This window comes from Papio anubis, chromosome 13 (assembly GCF_008728515.1).
Source record: "Papio anubis isolate 15944 chromosome 13, Panubis1.0, whole genome shotgun sequence".
NCBI lineage: Eukaryota > Metazoa > Chordata > Mammalia > Primates > Cercopithecidae > Papio > Papio anubis.
In genome coordinates this window covers 55691709-55717807 of record NC_044988.1, presented here as the reverse complement: position 1 = coordinate 55717807, position 26099 = coordinate 55691709, and the positions used below count along the sequence as shown (strand labels likewise).

Genomic DNA, 26099 nt, shown 5'->3' with positions numbered 1-26099 from the left:
GGAGCATCCCAGGTTGACTTCATACTGCTGTGCTGGCAGCAAAAATTTCAAGCCAGTGGATCTTAGCTGGGTGGGATCCATTGAGCTAGACCACTTGGCTCCCTGGCTTCAGCTCCCTTTCCAGGGGACTGAATGGTTCTGTCTCACTGGTGTTCCAGGTGCCACTGGGGCAAGGAAAAAAAGCTAAAAAAAAAAACTCCTGCAGCTAGCTCAGTGTCTCCCTAAACGGCCACCCAGTTTTGTGCTTGTAACCCATGGCCCTGTTGGCATAGACACCAGAGGGAATCTCCTCTTCTGCGGGTTGCAAAGACTGTGGGAAAAGCTTAGTATCTGGGCTGGAATGCACCATTCCTCCTGGCACAGTCCCTCACATCTTCCCAGCCCAAAAATGTATCTTTCTTAATGAAAAACTTCACGAATTTATTTCAGGTTTTTCTGCATTTGTTGCCCTTCCTCATTTCAACCTTCCTGAGAGTCATTAAATGCCTCCTAAATTTCTATGCCTGTAAAGCTAATACTCCTTGTGTATTACATAACAGTATTAGTATTGGCAACCCCCCCCCCCCTTTATTCACCTATTTGGGATCTCTGTGTATAGGTGTTTGTGTATACCAGTTGACTTTGTTAAAGTCAGCAGGCCCCAGAAACACACAAGGGGAAGGAAGGTAAGACAAAATAGCCCCAGGATGAGGCCTGACTTACACCTCATCATCACAGTTCAGGGGTTTCTCCAGTCTGTAGCCCTGGGGCAGCTTCTCATAGAGTTCTGCACAAGTCATCCCGCAGTAGGGTGTGCCTCCTGGAAGACAAACAGTGCCACTCTAAGTCCTCTCTGGCACGAAAAGCAATGCTTCCTGTCCAGGGGTTCTAAAGCTAAGGGGCCAGGAGGAAGACATGGTATGTCACAGGAGAGTGAACATGCTGCATGCCTCCCTTGGCAAACCCACCACTCATCAAAACTGGACTTACACTACAGAGTATGCCAAAGCATCATCATTGCTTCAGGGGAAGGAACCACCCCTGGCTTCCTCAATTCAGTGCCAGTTCTCTTCCCTAAGTCTCCCCACACAGAGCACATCTATTATACCAATAATATTAATCAATTATTGTCCAGTTTTAATTATAAAAGCAATGCATATTTATTGTAGAATTTTTTTTTTTTTTAAGTTCTGAGGTACATGTGCCATGGTGGTCTGCTGCACCTATTGACCCACCATCTAGGTTTTAAGCCCCACATGCATTAGGTATTTGTCCTTATTCTCTCCTTCCCCCCAACAGGCCTTGGTGTGTGATGTTCCCCTCCCTGTGTCCATGTGTTCTCATTGTTCAGCTCCCACTTATGAGTGAGAACATGTGGTGTTTGGTTTTCTGTTCCTGTGTTAGTTTGCTGAGGAGGATGGTTTCCAGCTGCATCCATGTCCCTACAAAGGACACGAACTAATTCTTTTTTATGTCTGTATAGTATTCCATGGTGTATATGTGCCACATTAAAAACATGAAGAATAAAATTATTACCTTTCTGTGTAGGGCCTTCTAGTTTTTTTAAATATGCAATATTGATAAAACTAGGATCAGTATACTTGAAATTGTTATATGATACTCACCTAAGCTGACAATCTCCCATAGTAACACACCGTAGGACCATCTGCAGGAGGGACAAGTGTGAAACCAACAATCAGCAAACAGAGTCACCACTCATTTTCCTGCCCCCAAAGCCAGGGAGACCCACCCTTTCTGAGAAAAGGAAATGTTACATGTCTACATCCTAGGATAGGCCCTTGCACACAGTGTGGGTTTCTCTCCTCTCAGCTCAACGGAAGGGTTACAACAAAGAAATAGTGTTCACTTTGCCAGAGCCCCCAAATCACTTTAACTAGAGACTCCAAGGTGGTACTGTCCAAAACAGATGAAATTTGTTTTGGAGCTTGACAGATCTGAGTTAAATCCAATCTCTGCCATCCAATTATGTGACCTGGAAAAAGTGGCTGAACCTCTTAGTATATTCTTACAAAAGTGGGGACAATAATCCCTGCCTCAAAGTTATGCAGAGAAACATAAAAAGCACCTTGCACACAGTGAGGACACAGCAATTGCCCACTCCCTCTTCATCCCCAGGCATCAGCAAAACCCCTTGGACAAGTCACCACTACCCTCGCGGCCTTGGTTTTTCATCCTGGAAATGGGGTGCAAGGCAAGATGACCTAATTCCACCGCCAGCCTCTGATGCATCCCTGCAGGCTGCAAGCAGAGACGCCCCCGACTGTCTGGCCTTATTTTGTCCCCAGCAGCTATTCTGGATTGCTTCCTCTGATCTAGGTCTGGGAGAGGAGCCACAGGAAGGCCAGTATGTCCCTTCTTCCTGTTGAGTCCGAGAATTCACAACTCGAAGCACAGTGCAGAAAACACAACTTCAGTATGCAGAGTGAAATCCAAAACCTGCCACCAGTGATTCTGCACTCTGGAAACCGTCTACTCTGCGGCTTTATTCTGTTACTTTATTTCCTGGGTTTTTTGGTTACCTTTGTTCTCGAGAGGTACAGGACATTCCTGCTTCTTTTTAAAACCTCTGTCAACTATATATGTTTCTGGGAGGGAAAAAAAATCCCTTGGCAATAAGCAGCTTACTTACACATCACTGTTGGTTGTGTACACACTGTAATTCAGTGACTCGATGGCCATCCAGCGCACTGGGAGCCTTCCCTGGAGAGAACAAAGTGAGATGTCACTTAAGTGGGACAGGGTCTTTATGAGGCTCTCAGCCTGCCTGAGCTGTGGCTCCACAAAGCCCAGTGGGAACCTCATAGGCAGGGCAGACTCAGACATCATTGCTTTGTGTATGTCCCAGCTACATGTGTGTTCTCAAATTTCAAAACATGCAAATAGCGCAAGTCCTATTTATCTTCAGGGTTCAGCAGTTTTATATGAATTGAAGTGTGCACGCATGGTAGTCAGTCATTCCTTATTCACCTTATAGCCCTCAGAGGCACTCTAAGGTTTGAAAGGAGAGACAGGCATAGACACTGAGTGAGAATTTAACTGTATTAATAATGTGGAAAAGGGAAATGGAGGCACTGGGGTACGGTGAAGAGAACAACTGTGCCTGGAGGTGATGGAGGGAGATTCTCCAGAGGACGGAACATCCCAGCATGGTTCTGTAAGACGTTTAGGTGTCATTAGGTGGATGGGAGAGGAAAGAGCATCTCTAGACAAGGGGAACAGTGTGCATATATAACAGTAGAGATTGAGATGATTTGTAGCTTACATAGTGTAGTTTACGTTGGGTTTGGAGACACATACTTTGGATGCTGGTCCTGACTGCCTCCAGGCTGTCCCCATATCTTGGCTTACTGATCCCAGGCTAGGCAAAATGAGATGTGCCTGGATGTTGTAAAGCTTGACTTTAAAGTTTCATTTCTGGTTTCCTCAAAGTCTCTATGATTTGGGCTCCCTTCCTATCTACTCATTGAAGAATCATAATGTTGGTCATCAAGAGGTTGATCCCTCCCTCCCAGAGATTTGTCCGAACTTGCTACACTGCATCCTTCTTGCAGGGAACTTGCTCCTCTCCAATCCTTCTTTCTTCCCCCTTCCCTCAACCTGGCCCTTTCCTCCCCAGCCCCAAGGTGCTAAAGAACACCTTTACCCTGTTTAGTCTATTATAAGATCGAGTCGAGCCCTGATAGGTGCTCTCCCCTTGTAAATAACCCCAATATTGCAGAAATCACTGCCCTTTATGAAATGCCAAGCAAACCCATGCCAAGCTCTCCTTGGGGAGCTGAGGAGAGCATCCAAATAGAATGGGTAGGTTGTGGGGTTAACCTGTGTTATCCCTCCACCTTCTCACCCAGGGCACCCACATCCCCTAAGCGCTGGAGTAAAGCAGGGAAAAGGATTTCAGGAAGGAGATTTGAGGACACCAGGTGGTCAGGGAGGAGTTGGGAGAGCTGGAGTAGGTAGGTGACTGGTGGATTCTGCTTCTTTAAGAAAACAAGTCCACCCCTGCTCCAGAGAAGCATCTGCCTTGAGTGGGTCTGAAAAGGTTAGGCAGAAAAGCATCACCTGGAAGCCAGCCCTCAGGGAGGCACACGTGGCTTCTGAAAGCGCTATGTTGATAAGCATGCAGGGCCCTCGAAGAGCCAAAAGGACCCCACTTCACACCCTCATCAGAAAAGAGAGTGGAAAGATCCAAAATGATTATGTTCACTGTGGTTGTAGCTATGTGAAAGGATGTATGCTGTGGAAGGCGATAAGCCAAAAATGAAAAAAATATATATGCCAAGGTGGTGAATTATGGGTGATTTCCTTTCAAAATGTTCTTGAGTATTTTATCTTCTCAGTAACTAAGTAAGTGTGATGAAAAAAAAGGAAGCCTGGAATTGAGAATAAATGCAGGAACCTGAGCCTTGCTAAGAGACAATTTGGTGTGCCCACAAAAACGAAAAGACTGCCTATACCTCATGACAACTGGAGCCATCCCAGGAAAGCTGGGCCAAAGTAATGTTCATCAGACCTAAAAACGGGAGAGCCATCCACCACAGTAGATCTGCCAGACACATGGAAAGGCTGCAGGGCTTGTCATCCCTGAGGCCCTGCGTTCTGCCCACCCCAGGAAAACAGAGGATGGTGAATTTCCTCCACACAGCTCTAACATGCAGGGATGTGGTACTTCTAGGACTATGTGATTCTAGACTGGGCACCAAAAGCAGAATGAGTATCTCTCTTCCTCTAAGACTGTATGGTTAGGTTCTCTCGCAATCTTGTATTTAAAGATAAAATATTACTGTTTGGGAGAGTGGATTTTGGGCTTGAACAGTGACCACTGAAGTTTCAGTGAAGAGAGAAATCTTAGATGAGCCTATAGAAGTTATGTTAATCTTTTTCCTTGCTACATCAGCTGTGCATGAAAGGGGATTGTGCAAGCTCCTCAGAGGTTTCTGAGTGAGATGCCTTGGGGTCTGAACTGGATAGAACCAAGACCCCAAACCACTAGGCTTGAATATTCAATCACTTGGTCACACATGACAGTGCCTTCTTCATTAGTAATACAGACACTGCAACCATGTTAGGAACGAACATTTAGAAAGAATGTTTCCCGGGACACACAGTCAGATGCTTTAGTCACCACAGAGCACCGACAGTCTCAGAAGCGACATCAGGAGAGCGGGGAGTACCTCAGAAAGGATGCAATCAGTGTCCGTGTCCTGTACTTACCATTGTCTTTTTCACATACACCTCTTGACCTCGGGACAATCCAAAATCTGCTATTTTTGCCACATAGTTTTCACCAACTAAAATGTTTCTGGCAGCCAGATCCCTGTGGATAAACTGAAAGTTTTGAAAACATTATGTATTTTCAGCCTAATGAAAGCCCCAGGGCTGAAAACTTCGGGGAATAGGAAATAAAACAATAGCATAAAAAAGGATTTTAAAAAGGCACAATCCAGTTCCCCTTAAAGTTCCCCTCCAAAATTCCCTGGTAATGGAATGGATTCTGCCAAATGACACACATCTTGGCAGAAGAATTTCAGAAAATGAACAAATAAAAAACACAGGTTGTTAAATCCTCCAGCTGTAATGTAGTGTGTGTCTGTTGCTGCACATGATTTAGAGGCAAACCAGGCTAAGAGAGCTTAAGGTACCTCGCTACATCTTATGAAAATTGCTAGATAAACATATTGTCAGTATTAATTTTTATTTAAATAGATGGACTATTCACAAAGAGATTAAAATGAGGGAGATTTTAAGGAGTTCAAGAAGAGAGGTTGACAGACCCTACAAACATTGAAACTGACTTTAGAGGGCATTCCAGAGGAAAGATATCCAAAGCAAGTTCCTCCAAACAAACCTGTTTTTGGCTCAGGTAGTCCATGCCCCGGGCCACGTCGGCAGCGAAGTGGAGAAGCTGCTGGGAGGACAGTGTGGACGCAGTGCTATTGGCAATAGCGAATGCTGGGTCCGTCTCCAGCACACGGCTCTTGCGCAGGAAGTCCAGAAGGTTTCCATGGGGCGCATACTCAATGGCTAGGTACAAGTAGCCTGTGGGGAAGGAAGAGCATTGACTCATCAGTGGCCCTGAACAGCTGTGACATTTAAGAGATGTGCTGTGGGAATTGCCTATAAACTCCATTTTGTCTAAACAAAACACATCTAGTAACACCACCGAGGGAGCACTGGGGGACAGAAGGAAGATACTCAAAGGGGGGCCAGGCTGGAACGCTTGGTTTTGCTCCTTCCCACTCCCTCTCCATTCCTTCCAAACGTGCACTCACACAGAGGGCTTCCTGAAATGCTTTTACCCAGGCAGTAGTAACAGTAGATGAGTCAAAGCACTGTCTTCCAGATCTCAGATACCTTCTTCATATCACCTTTTCATTTGCATTCCATTTTGATCAAGGAACTAATATGAGCCAGGCATGTTATTCCAGTCTGCCTCTAGCTATTCCTGAGGTTGTTATTATTTTTAAACAATTAAATATCCGTGTGGAAGGAGCCACAACAGGTAACTTTCTCTCCTGCCTTCTACTCCTTAAAACCCATACTAAGTCACCATATTGCTGATTGGGTCTCTGGTCACCAGAAGTTAGTTTCAAAGATTGCATTTTGCTTCAAGAAACCAGAAAACTCAAGCTTTTAGGAAACAATAAAACAATAATGCCTAGAAAAACCTATGGTTCATTGTCACTTTTTTGTTCCAAATCATTTTTCTTTTTTTTTTTTTTAATAAAAAGTTATTTGCCCAGTTTTTTTACTTTTGTTTTCTTGGAATTTTTAAAAAATAAATTATCCCCTTACAAAAATTTTTTTAAAGGGAATTTACTTTGCTAAAAATATTGACATTTATACCTAGTAAAATGTAAAGTTATTTTACTGTTTTTTTAAAGAATTTTTTGGGTAAACCATATATTTAAAATGTTGTATGAATTAGAACTTGAAGCCCAGTGCAGTGGCTCACACTTGTAATCCCGGCACTCTGGTAGACGGACTGCTTGAGCCCAGGAATTTGAGACCAGCCTGGGCAGTATACTGAGACCTAATCTCTACAAAAAATAAAAATAAAATAAAAATTAGACAAGCATGGTGGTGCATCCCTGTAGTCCTAGCTACTTGGGAGTACTCAGGCTGAAGTGGGAGGATTGCTTGAGCCCAGGGAAGAGGAGGTTGCAGTGGGCTGACACTGTGCTACTACACTGCAGACTGGGCAACAGAGTGAGACCCTGTCTCAAAAAAAGAAAGCTTGAAAGATATTCTAAGAAATTGAAATTCTAACAAAAAAAGAAATCTTCTAGTATTGAATCCTGTTGCACTATAATGAAAGTTAGACCTAAATTATGGTATACATGTGCTTTCTCACATTTTTACTGAATTATTCGAAAATAATTTTAATATCTATTAATAAAGATAAATTAAGGTAAATAATTTAGCATATATATATATATATATTTTTTTTTTTTTCTTTGAGACTGAGTCTCACTCTGTTGCCCAGGCTGAAGTGCAGTGGCGCTACCTCAGCTCTCTGCAACCTCTACCTCCCAGGTTCAAGCGATTCTCCTGCCTCAGCCTCCTGCGTAGCTGGGACTACAGGCATGAGCCACTATGCCCAGCTAATTTTTGTATTTTTAGTAGAGATGGAGTTTCACCATGTTGGTTGGCCAGGATGGTCTCAATATCTTGATGTCGTGATCTGCCCACCTTGGCCTTCCAAAGTGCTGGGATTACAGGCGTGAGCCACCGCGCCTGGCCTATATTAAAATTTTAAGAGCCAGCTAACTATGTGCTAATGTGATGACAAAGCAAAATTTTAAGGGATATAGTTTTGTTGTTGCGTTTTTTTTCCCCATTAAGGAAACTGCATTAATACTGTGGTTGGTTCTCTCCCAAAAGACCAATTGCAACCAGATGAAGTAAACATAACCTCAAGATTTTACTATCCTCAGAATAAAACAAAAGATGAAACTTAGAACTGGATCACTTGGCCATTTCTCTTCTTATCTCCTCCTAGTGCCTGGATCCCTTAATAGCCAGCATTCTCCTAGATCTGCAGTGGGGTCAACACACTAAAACCTCAGCACAGTCTTCTTTGTAGTTTTCGCCTTTTTCTGGAAAACTGGTTTAGTCTGTCCACCACAGCCACTTGGCTTCCTGTCATAACCCCACTTTCCCTGGGCATCCAGAGAATCCTTGCCCTTTTGTACTGTGTCATTTGTGGGGTTTGTACAGAAAGTCAGGCGGGTTTTAAGAACACTCACCATGTTTGTGGGAGTGGTGTCAGCAAGGACAGCAGGGTGTGGGGGTGGGGTGTGTGTGTGTGTGTGTGTGACTTTCATTTATACTCCTGTGCCATGCTGATTACTGTTTTCAGGAAGTAGCTCAAAAAATAAATGTCATTACTTCATTATTTAACCTAAGGGACATGATCTGGCTTTCAGAATTACACCCTTATTGGATCATAGAATGATAAATTATTTGAAGCACCAGTATTTTTAGTTTAATACATTGAGGAAATGGAAGTAGTCTCTTTTCTATTGTTGGTGTTTGTGCTGCAAAGTCAACAAGAGGCTGTCAAGTTTGTAAATAATTACTGCATGGAGCTTTTTATGGGAGCAAACTTTTCCATGAGAAATTAAGTTTAAGCAGAGATTCAGAACTACAAGGCCATGCAGCACGCAGAGGTAAACCCACAGATGATTTTTGTTGTTACCTACTCACTCACCACTAATTACATACATTACAATAGAAAGTACTCAATAAACATTTGAATAACATAAATTTAACTTTAAATGCATGTGCAACACAGGATAGTTGTAAAGCTCCATTGTAATTGTACATGAAAGCATTCTGGATAAAAACAAAGCACTATCTCATGAAAGCTTCTTATAATTATTTTTAAAATCCAACTCTCCTTAGTTTTCATATTATAGTAGATTGCTGGCATTCATGGCTTTTTAACATTCAGAATACCAATTCCCTCGGTTTCCAGGAAAAATGTAAAGGTAGGCAATTAAGAAGAAGCTGATGGTGGGGGCTCCCCTACTATACTTGAGGAGGAGGAGTAGTAGTGAAAACCTCTGGATGGCCAAGGATGGGGCAGGTAGGAGCCATGAATACCTTTGGGCAGTAATGGCTGAACCACACCAGAAGCTAAATAGTCCACCCTCGGCACTTCCCTCCAAAAATAAGGCAAACCACAGCACAATCTATAAATGGGACTAGACAGACATTCAGATAGAAGATGCAACGTTAAAAAAATTAGGCAACATTCTTAAGATCATTATCTTTCCTTATATCAATATGGAATTTGTCTGTTTTCTAAAAACTCTGGCAGGAAAGCCAGGAAAAGAGCATCTTACCTCGATGTTCACATGCTCCTAAGAGATTGATGATGTTTGGATGGTGTCCAAGTTTACAAAGAACTTCCAGTTCTCCTGCAAAGTCCCTGTGATCATCTTTGGAGGCATATTCTGGGAAGAAAGTCAAGGGTTGTGATTCTTATTTGTTATACCTTTTCAGAATCAGCTGTCCTGTTCTGCCACCCCCCCCCCCCCCCCCCCCCCCCCCCGGCCAGGAACCTTCAGGTGCCCTCAGTCACCATCAACTACATACAACCAAAGAGATTAGTCTAAAGTAGAGATTCTCAGCCTTGGCACTATTGACACTGGGCTGATAATTCCTTTGCAGGGCCCTGTCCTGTGCATGGTAGGATGTTTTGCAGCCATCCTGGCCTCTACCAACTAGATGTCAATAGCCAATCAAAAATGTTTCCAGATATTGCCAAATGCCTGTGGATGAGAACCACCACTCTAAAGTTTTCTTGTTTAAGCTCCCAGACCCTCAGGTAAATGACTTGGTAGAGGTGGAGCTGTACCATCTTTTAGATTTTAGTTCTTCCAACTAAATCTACCATCCAGAGACAACTGAGGAATACAACCAAAGTTTCCATGAAACATCACCAATAATGCATGCATCTTTATTCATTAATTGTAACTTATTTTTTACAAACCAGTCTCAATCTGGTTGATTGAGCTAAATAAATCAAATCCAAATGCTATCTTATGGAAGTTGCATGGGAATCAGGAAACTGAGTTGCATCTGCCTTTATTCTTTTTGCCTTGTCTCTCCACTAGCACTTTAACCAGAGGGAGAACCCACCAAGCACCAGAATGAAGAGAAGACTATTGGTTGGTGCATAAACTGATCAGTCTTGAGTCGGGGACAATGAACTATTATTGTTTTTTAAAAAACCACATTGGGTGGCAAGGGTAGGAGTGGGGTGCTGGTGGCCATAAACATGGCTGCTCATGCTTAGAAACTGTGACAATCATCTCATGAGGGGCCAATGGTATTCATAAGTCAAGTGCTCTGTTCATACTACAGAAGCCTCACTGAGGGTCAATATCTTGGGAATTTTTTAAAAGAAGTTCCTTATAGTGAGGTTGGCCACTTATTTCAGTAACTGCCCTTCTTTGGATGCACTGCTTTGCCTGCAGGATTTACCGGCCCTGAGGCCTTATTAAGCTATTTTCCCTCTTCACATGGGCACAAGACAGAAAATCAGGCTCACAATAGATCCCAATAAGGAGTTATACCTGATGTAAATGACGAGTTGATGGGTGCAGCAGACTAACATGGCACAAGTATACATATGTAACAAACCTGCATGTTATGCACATGTACCCTACAACTTAAAGTATAATAATAATAAATAAATTTAAAAAAAAATAAAAAAAAATAAAAAAAAAAAACTGCTTTCATAAGATTCTACACCCCTCTCCTCTCACTATCCTCACTGCTCCCCCAAACTCCCTGTGACTAAAGTAGCAAAACAGAAAAGAGATTTCTGGCTGTTTTGCAAGTAGTTTCTATTGTTTTTAAAGAAACATATTGCTGTTTCTAATCATAGATAACATTTTGTTTTGTTAGTCTTCTTAACAATGCAGAAAGCAGAGATGATTTAATAATATTTAGAGTTAATTCACAGACTCAATATTGTGGTCCAAAAGAAAACTCTGTCAGCATCCTTAAAGAGCTCTTAAGATGGAGCTGCACAGTGATAATAGTTCATCACATTCTCTGCTTTAATGCACCACATTCCAAGCCTGTATTTTGTAAAATCAATAGTGCAGCCTCACAGTCAAGTCTTACACAAACTGCTCTTTCACACAGAAGAGAAGACAGCTAGCTAATTTGCCAGCTAACTAGTCATTCTGCTTTCTCTGAAGATATTTACTATCAAATATTATTAGATGGGTAGGTACCAAACAGTCTTGAGATGAACAAAGCTGGAAAAGATTTAGTTCTTATGACCTTAAATCAGTGGTTTTCTCTGCAAACTTGAGTGTACAGAGGAACCACAGAGAAAGCCACTTAAGAACACAGATTTTCATATGCTACCCAAGAAATTCAGGTGTGGTCAAACAAGGAGTAGAAGAAACCCAAGTGAATGCATTTCTAACAGTGTCCCCAGGAACTTATATACAGTTAACCTATGAAGACTGTGGTGTGTAAAATGTGGTCCCCAAACCCACAAGATAGCATCACTGGAAAACTAATGAAAAATGCAGATTCTGTGGCCCTGCCCTAGACTTACTGAGTCAGAAATTGTGGGGTAGGACCCAAGAGTTTGTTTTTAAACAAGCCTTCCAGGTGATTCTGATGCACACTCCATTTTGAGAAGCACTGCATTAAGAGAAACAACAATGCTCCCCAAAAGTTAGCTGTATATGACCAAGAATCTATAGTATCACATCCCAGTGAATCAAGCAGTGATGTTTAAATGGCTCCTGCCTTTGTATTCATATCCTGACTATCACGGGCTCAACTTCAAAGGAAGCATAGTCTTCAGTTGCAAATAACAACTATGTCTGACACCATGCGAATTTTTTGTAAGACCATAGAGAAAAGAATCAGCAGGAAATCAAGTTTTCTCCACACCCTCATGCAATGCTGACTCTATCTGGTCAACCACTGACCTTTCATTCTCTTGATGGCAGCATCCATCCGTAACCCATCCTTCTTGATGCGCGCCTTAAGAACTTGGCCAAAATTGCCCTCCCCGATCACATCTTGAAATTTGATGTCATTCCAGTCAAGCACTGGGTAAATTGTAGGATCTGGGTTGTTTTTGACCTTCCTGTTTAGGGCCAGAGTTCCTGAGTTGAACTGCACAGCTGGTTCTTCCCTCTGGAAAAATAATTATTTCATCATTTTGTGTCAGGATTTTTCATAATTCTAAGGGGCATAATGTCTTCTGGTTGGCATCCATACCAGATGAAAAAAGAAATAGTATATTTAATTCTAGACTGGAAAGGGAAATAGGTTTTCATCACACAGGCCTGCCCTGACAAACCAGCTGCCCACAGGGCTGCACGGGCACAATTCTGGGCCTCCCCAGAAAAGCTTGTTGATTAGCAATGTCTGTAAAGGGTGACAGAGGAAGGAGTAACAGTACATATGCCATGTGTTTGCCATTCTTGCATTAGTTGTATGTGAGTTCCCTACAGTGCTATGAAATGAGCAAGTGTTCAGTTCTGGTTTGGAAGCTAACTTGGAGAGCCTATATGGGGCAATCACAGGATATGCCTCAGTGAGAGACTTCTTAGCATTATCTTGATCCTACTCTATTTTTAGTGCACACTCTTTCTCTCTTGTAGTAAGGCTTAGAATCTCTAAGTCCATTCTGGCCACAAGATGGCTGAAGCTTAGAGCCAAACCCAACACAGTATCTCTTTCTCCTGAATTCAAATAGCTGCTGGTGCTACCATGAAAAAGGTATTTTGACAGACTCCAGCACTCCCAACCCCCTTGCTGGCCCTTCCTCTCCAGTGACATCCTGAGTTGAGCCAGCTCTGGCATGGAGTCAGATAGTGAAGTTCCTCTTGTCCTCCAAGGAAGGGAACCTTGGGGACTCATGCACATGGGGTACACCTCATTTGAATCATTGCACTCAATGCATTATATACAGAATTGATAAAGTGTGGTTCAAATTAATTTTACAGGGCCTGAACCCACAAACTAGAAAAATTTTCAGGCTTTAGTATACTGAAAGAACTCAAATAAGATGACTCTTGGTAAAGTGTCATTTTATAGGCCTTTGCTACTGGTTAGAATTCCTAGATGAAAAAAAAAATGAGGCAGTACCAAGTGCCAGGAACTCTGACTTCAGACTGAGGGTACACAGGAATGGAAGGCACACACAGGTATATATAATTCTTATACATATGAGGGGTCATAAGATTGAGGGACTTATTAGAAAGAAATGGGAACTAGAAATAGGCAAATGTGGGGAAAACTTGTCTAATATATCATTACCTATCTCACTGAGGTCTGGTTACCCTCTGTCCTTCCTTACCAAAAATGTTCAATTCATTCTATTGCAACATATCATCTCTGGGGACTTATTACTAGGATGACCATACGTCTCATTTCAGCAGGCAGGGGCAGACCTAGTTTCCTGCATAATTTACTAAGAGCACCCTTTTCACTCTTAAAATTGTTCTGGTTTGGATAAGAAATTATATAGTCATACTTTTTATCTCCCATTTCATAATGGAAGCCAAAGAGAGGATGAGACTTGCCTAAGGGAAATATTTACTTTATAAGTAAATTTCCTGGTCCATATCTTTAAAGTGAAGGTTCTGCCTGTACTTGGACTTGCCCTTATTAAGTAGTAGGAAGATGAGACACTACCACGTTTTGGAAGGCTTGGGCCATTCTCCTTTGTACATTTGCCCTCTTCAATTGCAATATTATCAGAAAGGCCAACAGCACAGTCAGGCAGGTCATTCCAGCAGAGCCAAGGATGGCTATAAGCAGCATCTTCCCCCCTCCGAGGTCCGCTGGTGCTGTGCAGGAAGACAGAGGTGAAGCAGGTGGTTTAGTTTACGTAGAGAAACAGACCCACACCATAGGTGGGAGAAGACACAGTGTAATGGGAACTTAATAGCAGCCCTCACCCTGCCACCTAATCACTACATGACCTTGGGCTACTCATTTACATTCCAAAACTCAGTGGAGATGAGTCTGACTCACAGGATTGTTACAAGATTAAAAAAAAAAAAATGTGCAAAAGTGCTGTTACAATTAGCAATATGCTAATCATTAGTTGTCATTTGTTCAACTTTTATTTCCAAGTAGAATCCCTAACAGATGAACAATGTTGAATAATAGGGGGAATTACTAGAGGTATAACTTTGAGAGAGTGACTAAACCTGCCTAAACCTCAATTTCCCCACCTAGAAATGCTTTAAAGTTCAATGATGCTAAGAGCTTAGAGTCTATCAGATATTTTGTTCTGTATTTCTTGTTTTAAAGAGTTAATGAAGAAAACCTAATGATACCCAATAGAAGAAGAGAGGGAGGGAGGGAGGGAGGAAGACAGGAAAAGACAGAGGAAAAAACATTAAATTTAGGGCTCAGGCCAAAATAAACTATTAAAGACTATGGTCTAATCTACTTCTTTCCCTTATTTAAATTTAAATAAAATTAAGCTCAATATATTTTGATTAGTAATAGCACACAGAACATGATCCCATCTTCTTAAAAGTATCCCTCTCTTCTCATTTATCTTTTCTTCTATCTATATATATGTACAGATACAGAGGTGTCTAGAATGGTGAGAAACTTTTAGTTTTGTCTTGTTTTAAAATTTTTCTCTTGGTATTTTATGGATAGCTTGAATTTAGGAAGTTACATTTCGCCAAAACACAGGTAATTAAAAAATGGGGCATTCACTAAGAGTGTGACCTGAAAACCATGATTTTCTCTATTTGGCAGACTCTTCATTCCTTGAACATTTCAAAAATGTTCCAAAGAATCAGCACTGTTAAAGTGACTTGTTTGATTTTGTTTGTTAAGGTCTAGGTAATCCTCCAAGAGAACCGAGAAGTTTTCAGATTTAGTTACAGTATTTTCTGTAAAAATAGACTCTAATCCAAATCATAAACTTTCAAAATTTGCCTCTAACTTGCCTCCATCCACATTCTCTGGCACACATTGTACACAACACAGAGAGCCAGGAGGTGCCTCTGCATAGACTTGAAGTCAATCCTCCTGCTGCAGCTCCACCCACATGGGGCCCTTGTTCACTTAATTACACTCAACAGACTTTATCAGTCACAAACCATGGGCACAGTATGGCATCCTGAGAGGATCTCTATCTAGTTCAAAGAACATACTCTTTCTGGGGTTGGGCTTAGTGGTGGACATGGAGACCTAATAACCTGCATCAGTAAAGTAGAAGAAGACTCAGAATTGCACAGTGTCATCCAAGCTAAAAGAGGAGTGTTTGAGGAAGAATGAAACATGGTTCTTGGAGCCTCCTACTGGAGCTCTTGCGCAGCCTGCCTTCTATAAGCAGTTCCCACATTCTTCTCCTTGGAATTAAAATTCATATTCCTTAGAGCTTTCTTCTTAGATTGCTGGATGGGGTATGCTGAAAGACTGATCTATTCTAAGGTTTAACAATAGAAAATGGACCAACAGGGATCCTTCTCAGAGGCATTTTGATATTAAGGACCTCTCTGTAAATGCCTGTCCATTCAACCACCGACCTTTCATAGGCTTTCATCTCACAGGCCTGTCCTGATAAACCAGCTGCCTATAGGGCTGCACGGTAATCCTACATAACTACCTGTCCATTCAACCAACCTTCAGATTCTGGGAGGGTCACTAGTTCATGAGAAAAGGCTGGGTTGCTTGACCCTATGTTGTTCTCTGCAAAAATGTCCACCTGGTAAGCTGTTTCAGGCTCTAGGCCCTTGAGCTGATACTGAGTGATGGTGGCATTCTTTATCTTCACATCAATGTGCTGATCTTCATTCTTGCCTTGAACCTTGTAACGGATAGTAATAGAAGAAATAGAATAGCCATCCAATATTGTCCAAGAAATCACAGCCGAGGAGTGTGTGATGTTGGAAATCTTGATGTTTTCTGGTTGAGGAGGAAGAACTAGAAATTAAAAAGAAAAAAGATTCAATTAAGATATACTACCATGTCTTAGATCATTATGCTTTTGAGATAGGGTTCACGTCCCCTCATAAACCATGAAAGGCAAACAGATGTTTCCTCAGATTGTATCCCAATCAATTGGTAGTGGCTACTGGACTCCATGCAGACTTGAAAGAGTGGCACAGTCAGGGAAATGGCAACACACATATCATCTATTTGTCATCTTGACACTAAATGAAGGCCTTAGAAATTGTTATTCCACAAACCTGTGCTTACTATTCTTGATGCTGGGAAGAATGGAAAGCTTATGAGGGCTGGCATTTATATAGTGCTTACAATATGGCAGGCATTGATCTAGGCTCTTGTATATATTAACTCACTTCCTCTTCATAGCAGTCTTTCTGTAAGTGCTGAGGTCTGGACAGATTAAGTGACTTAGCCATGGTGACACTACTGTTAAGTAGAAGAAACAAGATTCACCTCCTCGCAGTCTGGCTCTATAGTCCATAGTCTTAGTGTCATGTGGTCTGTCCTTGCCCTAAATTTATGGAGCAGCCGGCAGGTCAGTGTATACATGAGAAAATGTGCTAATAACTTTTAGTAGACAAAGTATTATAGGGATTTGGGGAAAAGTAGAATCACATTCCATTCAGGGACATGGGCAGGATGAGAAAGAGATGCCTTGAGGTTTTCTGCATGTGAAGATGACAGGCACCGCATCATCACTACATTCTCACTCAGACTCTAAAGGGCACAGGCTAGAAGGGAAGTTCATGACCCGATAAAGGTTAAGCCTATTTGATCCGGGAAAAGAATGGATTTGAGCTCTTGTCCTTAATAGTAACTGAACTTACATTTATGAGGCTATTTACAATGTGCTTCCATATGCAGACACTCTCTTGACTTGTATAACCACACAGTACTGAGATTTTTATGATCCACATTTTAGAGATGAGAAAACTGAAACTTCAAAAATTTAAGGGTTTTGTACTCGTCCCAAAAGGTGAATAGTAGACGTAGGCTATTTCATTCCATACACCATTGTTTTTCCACATGAAAGTTACTACTTATAAACAAATTAGAACCTTTGAGAAGTATCTCAAGGTACATCCTTTCTATTTTAAATTTCTTCTTTTCATTATGTTGATTCCCCCTTGTTACTCTTTAGGGCACTATGGCAATTTATGAGAATTAGGTATTGGATTTAGAACCTTCCAAATCTAATTGTTATGTTCTATGTCTAGCAGGTGGTACAGTATCCAAAAATCACAATTAATCATCAGTATGTCTTAACTTTCTTTACATCCAGTACCAAGTATTTTGTATAGTTTTATAAAAATGTACAATAGTCTTTCTTCCCACAGGAGATTGAAGGGGTGATAGAAGTACCAACATTTTCAGATTACTATCATCACATATTTATATTTGTATAGTTGTGGCTCAAAAAAATTTAACTTCATAAACCAGTGGTCTTCTAAGCCTGTCACAAAAAGTAGCAGTGTCTTTTAGATGATTGTTAGAAAAATAATGAATATAATTTTTGTGCCAACTAAAAATCATAAATTTGCATCTACCAACTTATCCATTTTATGCTTGAAAGGAGTCACTCTTAGGGATAGCTCAATAAACCTTTGATTTAAATTCAGTGGGTCTGGACCCAGCAATCTACATTTTAGCAGGTTCTCTGGGTGACTCTAAAATAGCTTCTAAAATGCTTTAGGAAACACTAACCAGACCTTAAACAATTTAGAAATAGGATATCACTACTAAAGAACCTCTAGAACCATAGTTGCTTTGAAGCAGTGGGTTGCCCATCCAAAGAGACAAGTGGAAGACATTTGTAGCGTGGTTGGAGAAAAAACAAAAAAAAATAGAAATAAAATGTGGATTAGAATCCTAATCCATCCCCATGCCGTACTAGTTCCATAACTTTGGGCAAGTCACTTACCCTCTTCTGTGCCTCAGGTTCCTCATCTGTTAAATGTGATAATCACTCTTACTCTACCTTCCTCAAAAAGTCATTGTAAGGGTCAAATACTCCCCATGTAAATGTTTTCCAACAGGAAAACATAACACACATATATTATTTTTAACATATAATTGGGGTGATATGCCAAATCTAATTCACTCCACTTCTTACCCCTGGACAAGATGGAATTGCTAGGCTGGAAACCAACACAAACTTTGTAACTGGAAGTATTAATTTTACTTGTGAATATACATGATCAGCCAATGACAACACAGCATATTAACAAATATTTTCAGGTAAAAATGAGATGTTCTCATTCACATCCTCCTTCCTCAGATTTCCTGACCCTACAGGGATCAAATCCTACCCTGCCAATCTCACATCCCTACTACCACCACCAGCATTGACCCTCCATCAAACTTCATACAACCATCCAAGGCAAGTTGACTCCCAGTAACTATTAACTAGTTTTTGTTTAATCCTATAAATATGATACTGGTAGTGTGATTTTCAGAGTGTATCATTCTAATGAGGATGAAACTTATATAGAATAGTGAGTGAGCACCTAAGACAATTTTGAAATAGGAAACAGTGATTCATCCCACAGTTACTGACATTTCACAAGTCTCTAGTTAATTTGAATATGCTAGAAATTGTGCCGGAACAAACAGATCAATGGAAGAGAACAGAACACCCAGAAATAGATGCAAAATGAATATGAGAACCTGGCATATGATACAGAAAGCATCACAGTTCACCATGGGGACTACTCAATACGTGGCACTGGGACTACTGACATGCCATATGTGAATAAATAAGGTTAAAATAAAAGTATTAAAATATACTGTACCCCAAAATAACAATCCTATATCTTAAAGACCTAAATACACAAAACAACACTAGAACTACTAGGAAAAACACACAGAATATGTTTATGACCTTGGGATAGGGAATAATTCCAAAATGCAAAAAGTATAAATCATACAGGCAAATACTGACAGGTCCAATTGCATCAAAATGTCAAGTGTCTGCGGGTTAAAAGCCACCACAAACAAGGTTACAATAAAGGGAGTAGAAGAATATATTTGCAATATACATAACAAAGTATTTAGATTACACAAATAATTTTTACCAGTCAGTAAGACGACCTATTCTAAATGAGCAAAGGATATCAATAAGTATATCAAAAAAGAGGACATCCAGATGAACAATTAACATAAAAAGATGCTCACCTTTGCTAGCTATCAAGGAAATCAAAATTGAAATTAACAATGAGGTACCATATTTTGCTTTTGAGATACGTGAAAATAAAAAGGTGTGACACTATCGAGTGATGGAGGGAAAGGATATAGACACAGAGATGGGTATAAGGAAAACGGCACTGCCATACGCTCCTGAACATAGTACACACTGACTAACCACTTTAGAGGGAAATAACCCATGAGTTCCACCACTGGACCTGTTCCCTAGAAAAACTCTCACACCTGTCTATGCGCATGGAGACATGCATAAGAATGGGCATTGCATTTTGTTCATGATAGTAAAAAATGCAAAAAACCTACATCTCCATCTAAAAGGGAGTGGATGAATCACAAGATACATTCATAAGACAGACTAGTATACAGAAGTTAAAATGGCATGCATCAAAGCTAAATAAATTAACATGGATAGATAAAATTCATAATGTTCATTCAAAAAATGAAGAATGATATGTATGCATGTGTATACTTTCAGAGGTATTAAAATTATAGAACACTGCACTTGGCACAGTGGCTCATGCCTGTAATTCCAGCACTTTGGGAGGCGAAGGCGGGAAGATTGCTTGAGCCCAGGAGTTCCAGACCAGCCTAAGCAACATAGGGAGATCCCATCTCTCCAAAAAGTTTTTGAAAATGAGTCAGGTGTGGTGGCGTGTGCCTGTGGTCCCAGCTACTCAGGAGGCTGAGGTGGGAGGATTGCTTGGGCCCAGGAAGCCAAGGCTGCAGAAGCCATAATGGCACCACTGCTCCCCAGCCTGGGCAACAGAGCAATAACCTTGTCTCAAAATATATATATACACACAACATTAAATGGAAATATACTTAACAAACCCATAATTTTGGTTGTCTCTTGGGAGAGGGGAATAGAAATGGAATGGGGTAACAGTTGCGGGAGATATTGATACACCTGCAGTGGGTTATTACCCCTGTTAAGTCAACAACAAAATGCTGAAAGCAAATATGACAAAATGTTAACAGTTGTTAATTCTGGATGGTAGGAATGTGATTGTTTGTTGTGTTACTGTTAGCATGATTCTGCACCTTGGAAATTTCACAGAATTAAAAAATTCATATGAAGAATCCCTAAACACTGGCAAAACAATTCAGACTTTCATATGTCACTGATGCAATAAAAGAGTGGCTGGAGAAACACTGAGCCAGCTTCCACACCTGTTCCTGAGGAAGTGGAGAACCAGCTGCAAAGAGAGCCTCAGACTCTGGGAGCTGGCAAGGGACCACATAATCTCCCATGCAGGCCTGACCCTGCTTAGCTTCCAGGATCAACGAGATTCAGCGTGTTCAGGGTGGTAAGGCCACAGACCGCATGATCCTGACTTAAGTGGTAGTTGTGTGTGGCCAAGAAATAGTTTATCTTTCCAAGGGTTCCAAATGCACACAGTTCTAATTTCAGTGAATCAAAATCAAACTCTCTGCTTGGTGATGAATAGACTTTCAAATACTACAAAGAAACCCAAGGAATTCCCATTAATTTTAAATGACCAATCTGAAATAGAGAAAAGCCTGAAATGCAAAATACTTTGAAAAAAAGTCATTTTATTACTCTTAGATTTAACTTTTAAAATTACCTGTTTTCAAGGGGTTTCAAGCAAAGTTATTTGGTTTTTAAGATTAGGAAAGATCCATCTGGAATTAACTGACATCTATGTACATGTAGATATATGATGATTCTTCAAAACTACCCCATAAATGGTTCAACAAGCCCTAGAAAACCTTCTTCTTGTTACTAATTTACTAAATAAACAACTACACACCAAGGGAAGGTAAATTTTAGCACAGCCCCGCCTGAATTATTGCAAATCCAAACATATGTTATATATTGCAAGTTATTAAAATGATTAGGTGGGGGGCGCTAATTAGCCTTCTCTCACAACCAACTTTCTTTCACAATTTCCAATAGACTTGAAGTGATGTTAGCTAAGTCTGAATGGCGGTAGCCCCTTATTGCTCAGATGAGGCTGGAGCAGCATGAATTACTTACTGTCACTAAGGGTCCAAGCAGTGAGATCTTCACTCCATTCCCCCTGGGCCTTGGTGTTAACTCTAGCTCGGACCACGTACTGCTCCCTGGGATGTAAGTTGTTAAGTAGCACTGAAGTCAAGTTGCCTGGAACTTTAATATTCTGCTGATCACTTTTTTGCACAGACCTTCTCTCCACTTCAACATAAAAGTCATCTTCCGAGCTTGGAAATATTGGTTGCCAGGTCAAATTTAGAGTGGTCTGACTTTTAGGCAGGAGATTTAGACCTCTTGGAGGAGGGAGTCCTAGGAGAATCCAGAAAAATCATTATTTTTATAATACAGTTGATATAGTTTGGATGAATGTCCCCACCCAAATCTCATGTTGAAATGTAATCCCCAATGTTGGAGGTGGGGCCTGGTGGGAGGTGATTGGCTGATGAGGGTGACTTCCCATGAATGGTTTAGCACCATCCCCCTTGGTGCTGTCCTCCTGATACCGAGTGAGTTCTGATGAAAGCTGGTCATTTAAAAGTGTATAGCATGGCCCCCCTCACTCTTTTGCTCCTGCTTTCACCATGCAAAGTACCTGCTCCCACCTTGCCTTCTGCCACGAGTAAAAGCTCCCTCAGGCCTCCCCAAAAGCAGATGCTTCCTATATAGCACGCAGAACCATGAGCCAATGGTTACTGTTTTTACTGTTTGGTTTGGTAAAAAGCCAAACCTCTTTTCTTCTAAATTACCCAGTCTCAATTATTTCTTTATAGCAATGCAAGTACAGACTAATACAAGGGTGGAGGCAATGACAGTGCTAAAGGGCACCTTTTAAGAGTAACCTTGGCTTCTAGAATAATATACAACTTCATAAGCTATCAAAGAAACACAAGCAAGTGGCCATATGATACTTTTTTTCCTACCAAAATGATTCATTACATTATTTATATTAGCAAACAATTGGAAGAAACCTAAACACTCAAAATAGGAAACTGCTTTAATAAATTATGATACAGCCATCCAGTGGAAAAATAGATAATTAGGAAAAGTATGAAAGCCCAATAAAAAGACTTCAAGTGCATGTAGACATGGTAAAAGTTATGTCTACAATGGTGAAGGATAGGAAGGAAACTGATAAAAATCAAAACAGTAGATTTGCCAAGGTTATGGGATTATGGGCGAGTATTTACCGTTTCTGTTACCATTTTGAGCAATACATTGTAAAGCAATTTGGGGGTTCCTTCCCCTTAGCAAGAATTTCAGAAATCATACAGCTGTGGTGGCAGGGCCAGGCCTATTCCTGCTCTGATCACATCAAGGTATCCGCCATGACTACGTGATGCCTGGCCATAATCACCCACAGGAGCCTGGGCTACCAAGACGTCACTGAATAGAACTAATATGGGTTTTAAAATCAGAGAGACAGGAACACGCCACTTTACTTTTGCAACCTTGGACAAATCCATAATCTCTCCAAGTTCACCTGTAAAATAAAATTAAAATATCCATCTTCCAGACTCAGGAGTAATAAGTGAGACAATGGATGTGAAAATGCTTGGAAGGTGTTAGAGGCTCTATTAACATTGGTTTCCTCCGTACCTTCCTTCTTTCAAGATGTCCTACGTCACTGGACAAAGGAGGAAATAGTGTGTTTTCAGTTAATAATAGTAAACTGATTTTTAAATTCCGGATATAAAGTCCTTCCAAAACGTAGGATAGAGATCCTCTAATTCATGCATTCTCAGTAGGGACACAATCACCCCTATGGGGCAAAAAAGTCATTCTTGGTGCATGAGAAAATTTCAGATTACTACAATTGTTTACAAAGGACCATAATACAGAAACAGAAACAGAGCATATCTGTGGTATTAAAATTTCATGGGAGGCAGGATCTACTCGGACAAACGTATGTGAAACAGCTCACTGGGGATGAGCAATACTTTTTTTTTTAAAGGTTGAGAAACACTGCTCTTACTCTCGGTTCGAGGTGAGAAGAAGGGTCTGTCTCCATCTACTGGGAATTAAGTCCCACCAGCCCGGTTCTGACTACCCTCAGACTAGTGAGAACCAGCAGCCAGGCATGCATTTGCTTGGCATTATGCAAAAAGTCTGATGGCCCTTTTTCTGTAACCTTTGCAAATGGAGAGAGGTGATGTCATCTCCTCTTGTTAACCTCTGAAGTTTAACCTCCAAAATAGCCACCCAGAGTGGTTTAGGCAGGTTTGCAATGACAAGGGAGAATGGGGAGTTGATATTTTGGAGAATACATGTATACCTCCCAATCCTGTGCCTGGTACAGAAGAGTAACCCAACAAATAGTCATTTCCCCTTTTCCTTCCCTTTGGGAACATGATTACCCCATACCCCTCCCTGTCTGCCCCTTTCTGCAATATGTTCAGAAAGTGTTCTCTTCCTTCCCCTCCCGGACTCCCTGGCCTTCACCACCTCAATCAACACACATCAACAGTGCAACTGCCAGATGAAATGAAAAGCAAACATCAGCAAAATTCAAATGATGGGAAAAGAAGAACCTTCAATAATTCCCTTCCCGCCTATCCCTAAGAACTGCTTTGAAATATTCTGAGACCCCTCCTGGCTGGAACATATTCTGAGGGCAGAAGACAGTACAGTGTGGGGCTGTGTTTTATGTTCTGTTCCATAAATACTTTCCATCTGAGTCAGTCTATGACCTTCCCCTTTTGACTCACCAACAGTGACTTGAGAGAGAATTAACTACCATTTGCCTTTTAGCAGTATCATGATGACGTGTCAGGGATCCCTTGGGTCATGGTTGTAGAGGTCCCTTTTTTCCGCACTGTATAGTTTCTGGGTTTATTTTCTATATTCACAACCTGGTGGGCCCCCAAGAAGCCATTTCTTACTTGTGTGTAATGCTTCTATAAGCCTCAGAGTAGCTTTTGAGTCTCATTAGGTTCTTTAAAGGATGCTGCTAGTAAAATAAAAACTAGGTGGGTGGTGTGAAGAAAAGATGTTTCTGTTAAGGGTGCACACACAATCTCCGCAGAAGAAAAGTGGATGTTCTTCCTAGTTTTTTCACTCGATCATAACATATCCTTCTGCCTTTAGTAAATGGAGTAAAACACAGGCAAATCTGTGAACTGGGATAAGAAGCTGGTGCCTTTGGGATTCTAGGTAGAAATAATAACTGGAGAAACAAAAGGATATGGAGCCTGGACTGGGAGTGGTGGTTCATCCCTGTAATCCTAACACGTTGAGAGGCCAAGGCTGGGGGACTGCTTGAGGCAGGAGTTTAAGACCAGCCTGGGCAACACAGCAAGACCCCGTCTCTACAAAAAAATGTTTAAAGTAGCCAGATGTGGTGGTGTGCCTGTAGTCCCAGCTACTCGGGAGGCTGATGTGGGAGCATGACTTGAGCCCAGGAGATAGAGACTGTAATGAGTGATGATCAAACCACTGTACTCCAGCCTGAGTGACAGAGCAAGATCCTGGCTCTAAAACACAAAGATATGAAGCCTGAAGATTTAGTATGGAGATGCATCTTACTGTTATTAAGTACTCTGAGTCTCTACTTTTCAATCTATAAAATAGGGAAGATGATAATTCTTACTTTCCTAGGTGATATAAATTAAATATATATGAAGTTGAAAGTATAAAGCACTGACCAAGAGATAGTAACAGAATGGTTATACCCAGTGAACAATTCAAAGAACCAGAATGGAACCTTACAAAAGATCACTCTAGTATTTCAATGGAGGGTACCTGGGTAACAGAAAGCCGGAAGTCAGGTTAGCATCAAGGAGGCTTCACAAAGTTAACGCAATAGAAGGCCAATCAATACAAAACACCACTGATAAATCAAGAAATAATTTTACACATGTTATCTAGAACATGTGGACCCAGGACCAGCAGCATCAAGCATCACTTGGGAATCTACTAGAAATGCAAAATTATTGAACCTACTAGAAATGCAAAATTATTGAGGCCGGGGTTCATCCTCACCTCGAAACCATTGAATCAGAAACTGGGGATGAGGCCCAGAAAAACCTTTTTTTTTTTTTTTTTTTTTTTTTTTTTTTTTTTTTTGAGACGGAGTCTTGCTCTGTCCCCCTGGCTGGAGTGCAGTGGTGCGATCTCGGCTCACTGCAAGCTCCGCCTCCCAGGTTCCTGCCATTCTCCTGCCTCAGCCTCCCAAGTAGCTAGCTGGGACTACAGGCGCCCGCCACCGCGCCTGGCTAATTTTTTGTATTTTTAGTAGAGACGGGGTTTTACCGTGGTCTCGATCTCCTGACCTTGTGATCCGTCCACCTCGGCCTCCCAAAGTGCTGGGATTACAGGTGTGAGCCACCGTGCCCAGCCCAGAAATATCTTTTAACAAACTCTCTGAATGATTCTGATGGACACTTATGTTTGAGAACCACTGATTTACAAAAGGGAGGTAAATATGATAAGAAACAGCTTAAGGAGATGAAAGTGGCTACCTATAGGAAGCAGGACTGGGAGGTGGAGGGTGGAGCAGGGGAATGTTCTTCAGATAAAAGCTTCTTATTCTATTTGATGTCGTGACTCTGCACATGAATTACTTTGAAAAATTAGAAATTATTTTTGAAAATAAATAAACTGGGACTTCTGAAATATGCCTGTGGCAAGAGCCTGGCCTGGGCCCTTAAGATGGAAACAGGAAGCCAGTGATAAAATGCAGGAGCTGAAGCTCAGCACAGTTGCTGCTGTGTAAATCCCAATTCCTAGGGGAGGCCCTGCCTTCCTGAAGGCTCATCTGCTTCCTTCTCTGTCCCTACAGAGTGCGGCAGACCTCCTCCCCCAGGGAGACAGACCAGGAGTCCAACCCAAATAAAGGAACAGTTTGGCTTGAAGTTGCTAGCCTTCCTGTCACTTTCCCACCCATTCAAAAGCAAACTCCTGCCACCTCCATCCCCACCCACCCACTCACCCACCACCACCCTTCCTGGTCTTCCTT

The 26099-nt window shown here is 41.3% G+C and overlaps 1 protein-coding gene and 1 long non-coding RNA gene across 3 annotated transcripts in view; one reads left to right on the top strand and one right to left on the bottom strand.

The window, feature by feature from the left end:
- The window catches only part of LOC116270028, a 39423-nt gene extending 35165 nt beyond the window's left edge, over positions 1–4258 (top strand). The window contains exon 2 of the long non-coding RNA XR_004177902.1: positions 2116–4258. This is a non-coding gene — a long non-coding RNA (uncharacterized LOC116270028). The remainder of the gene's footprint in view (positions 1–2115) is intronic.
- The window catches only part of TEK (TEK receptor tyrosine kinase), a 122601-nt gene that overhangs the window by 9008 nt on the left and 87494 nt on the right, over positions 1–26099 (bottom strand). Inside the window, exons 12-21 of one of the 2 annotated variants that reach the window (XM_003911626.5) lie at positions 21170–21454; positions 15643–15942; positions 13684–13838; positions 11967–12177; positions 9348–9458; positions 5846–6036; positions 5212–5325; positions 2630–2700; positions 1605–1645; positions 703–799 (exon numbers count right to left, since the gene is read on the bottom strand). In XM_003911626.5, coding sequence (XP_003911675.1) covers positions 703–799; positions 1605–1645; positions 2630–2700; positions 5212–5325; positions 5846–6036; positions 9348–9458; positions 11967–12177; positions 13684–13838; positions 15643–15942; positions 21170–21454 — 1576 coding nt within the window. The remainder of the gene's footprint in view (positions 1–702; positions 800–1604; positions 1646–2629; positions 2701–5211; positions 5326–5845; positions 6037–9347; positions 9459–11966; positions 12178–13683; positions 13839–15642; positions 15943–21169; positions 21455–26099) is intronic. The other variant, XM_009188658.4, reaches the window with a different exon arrangement.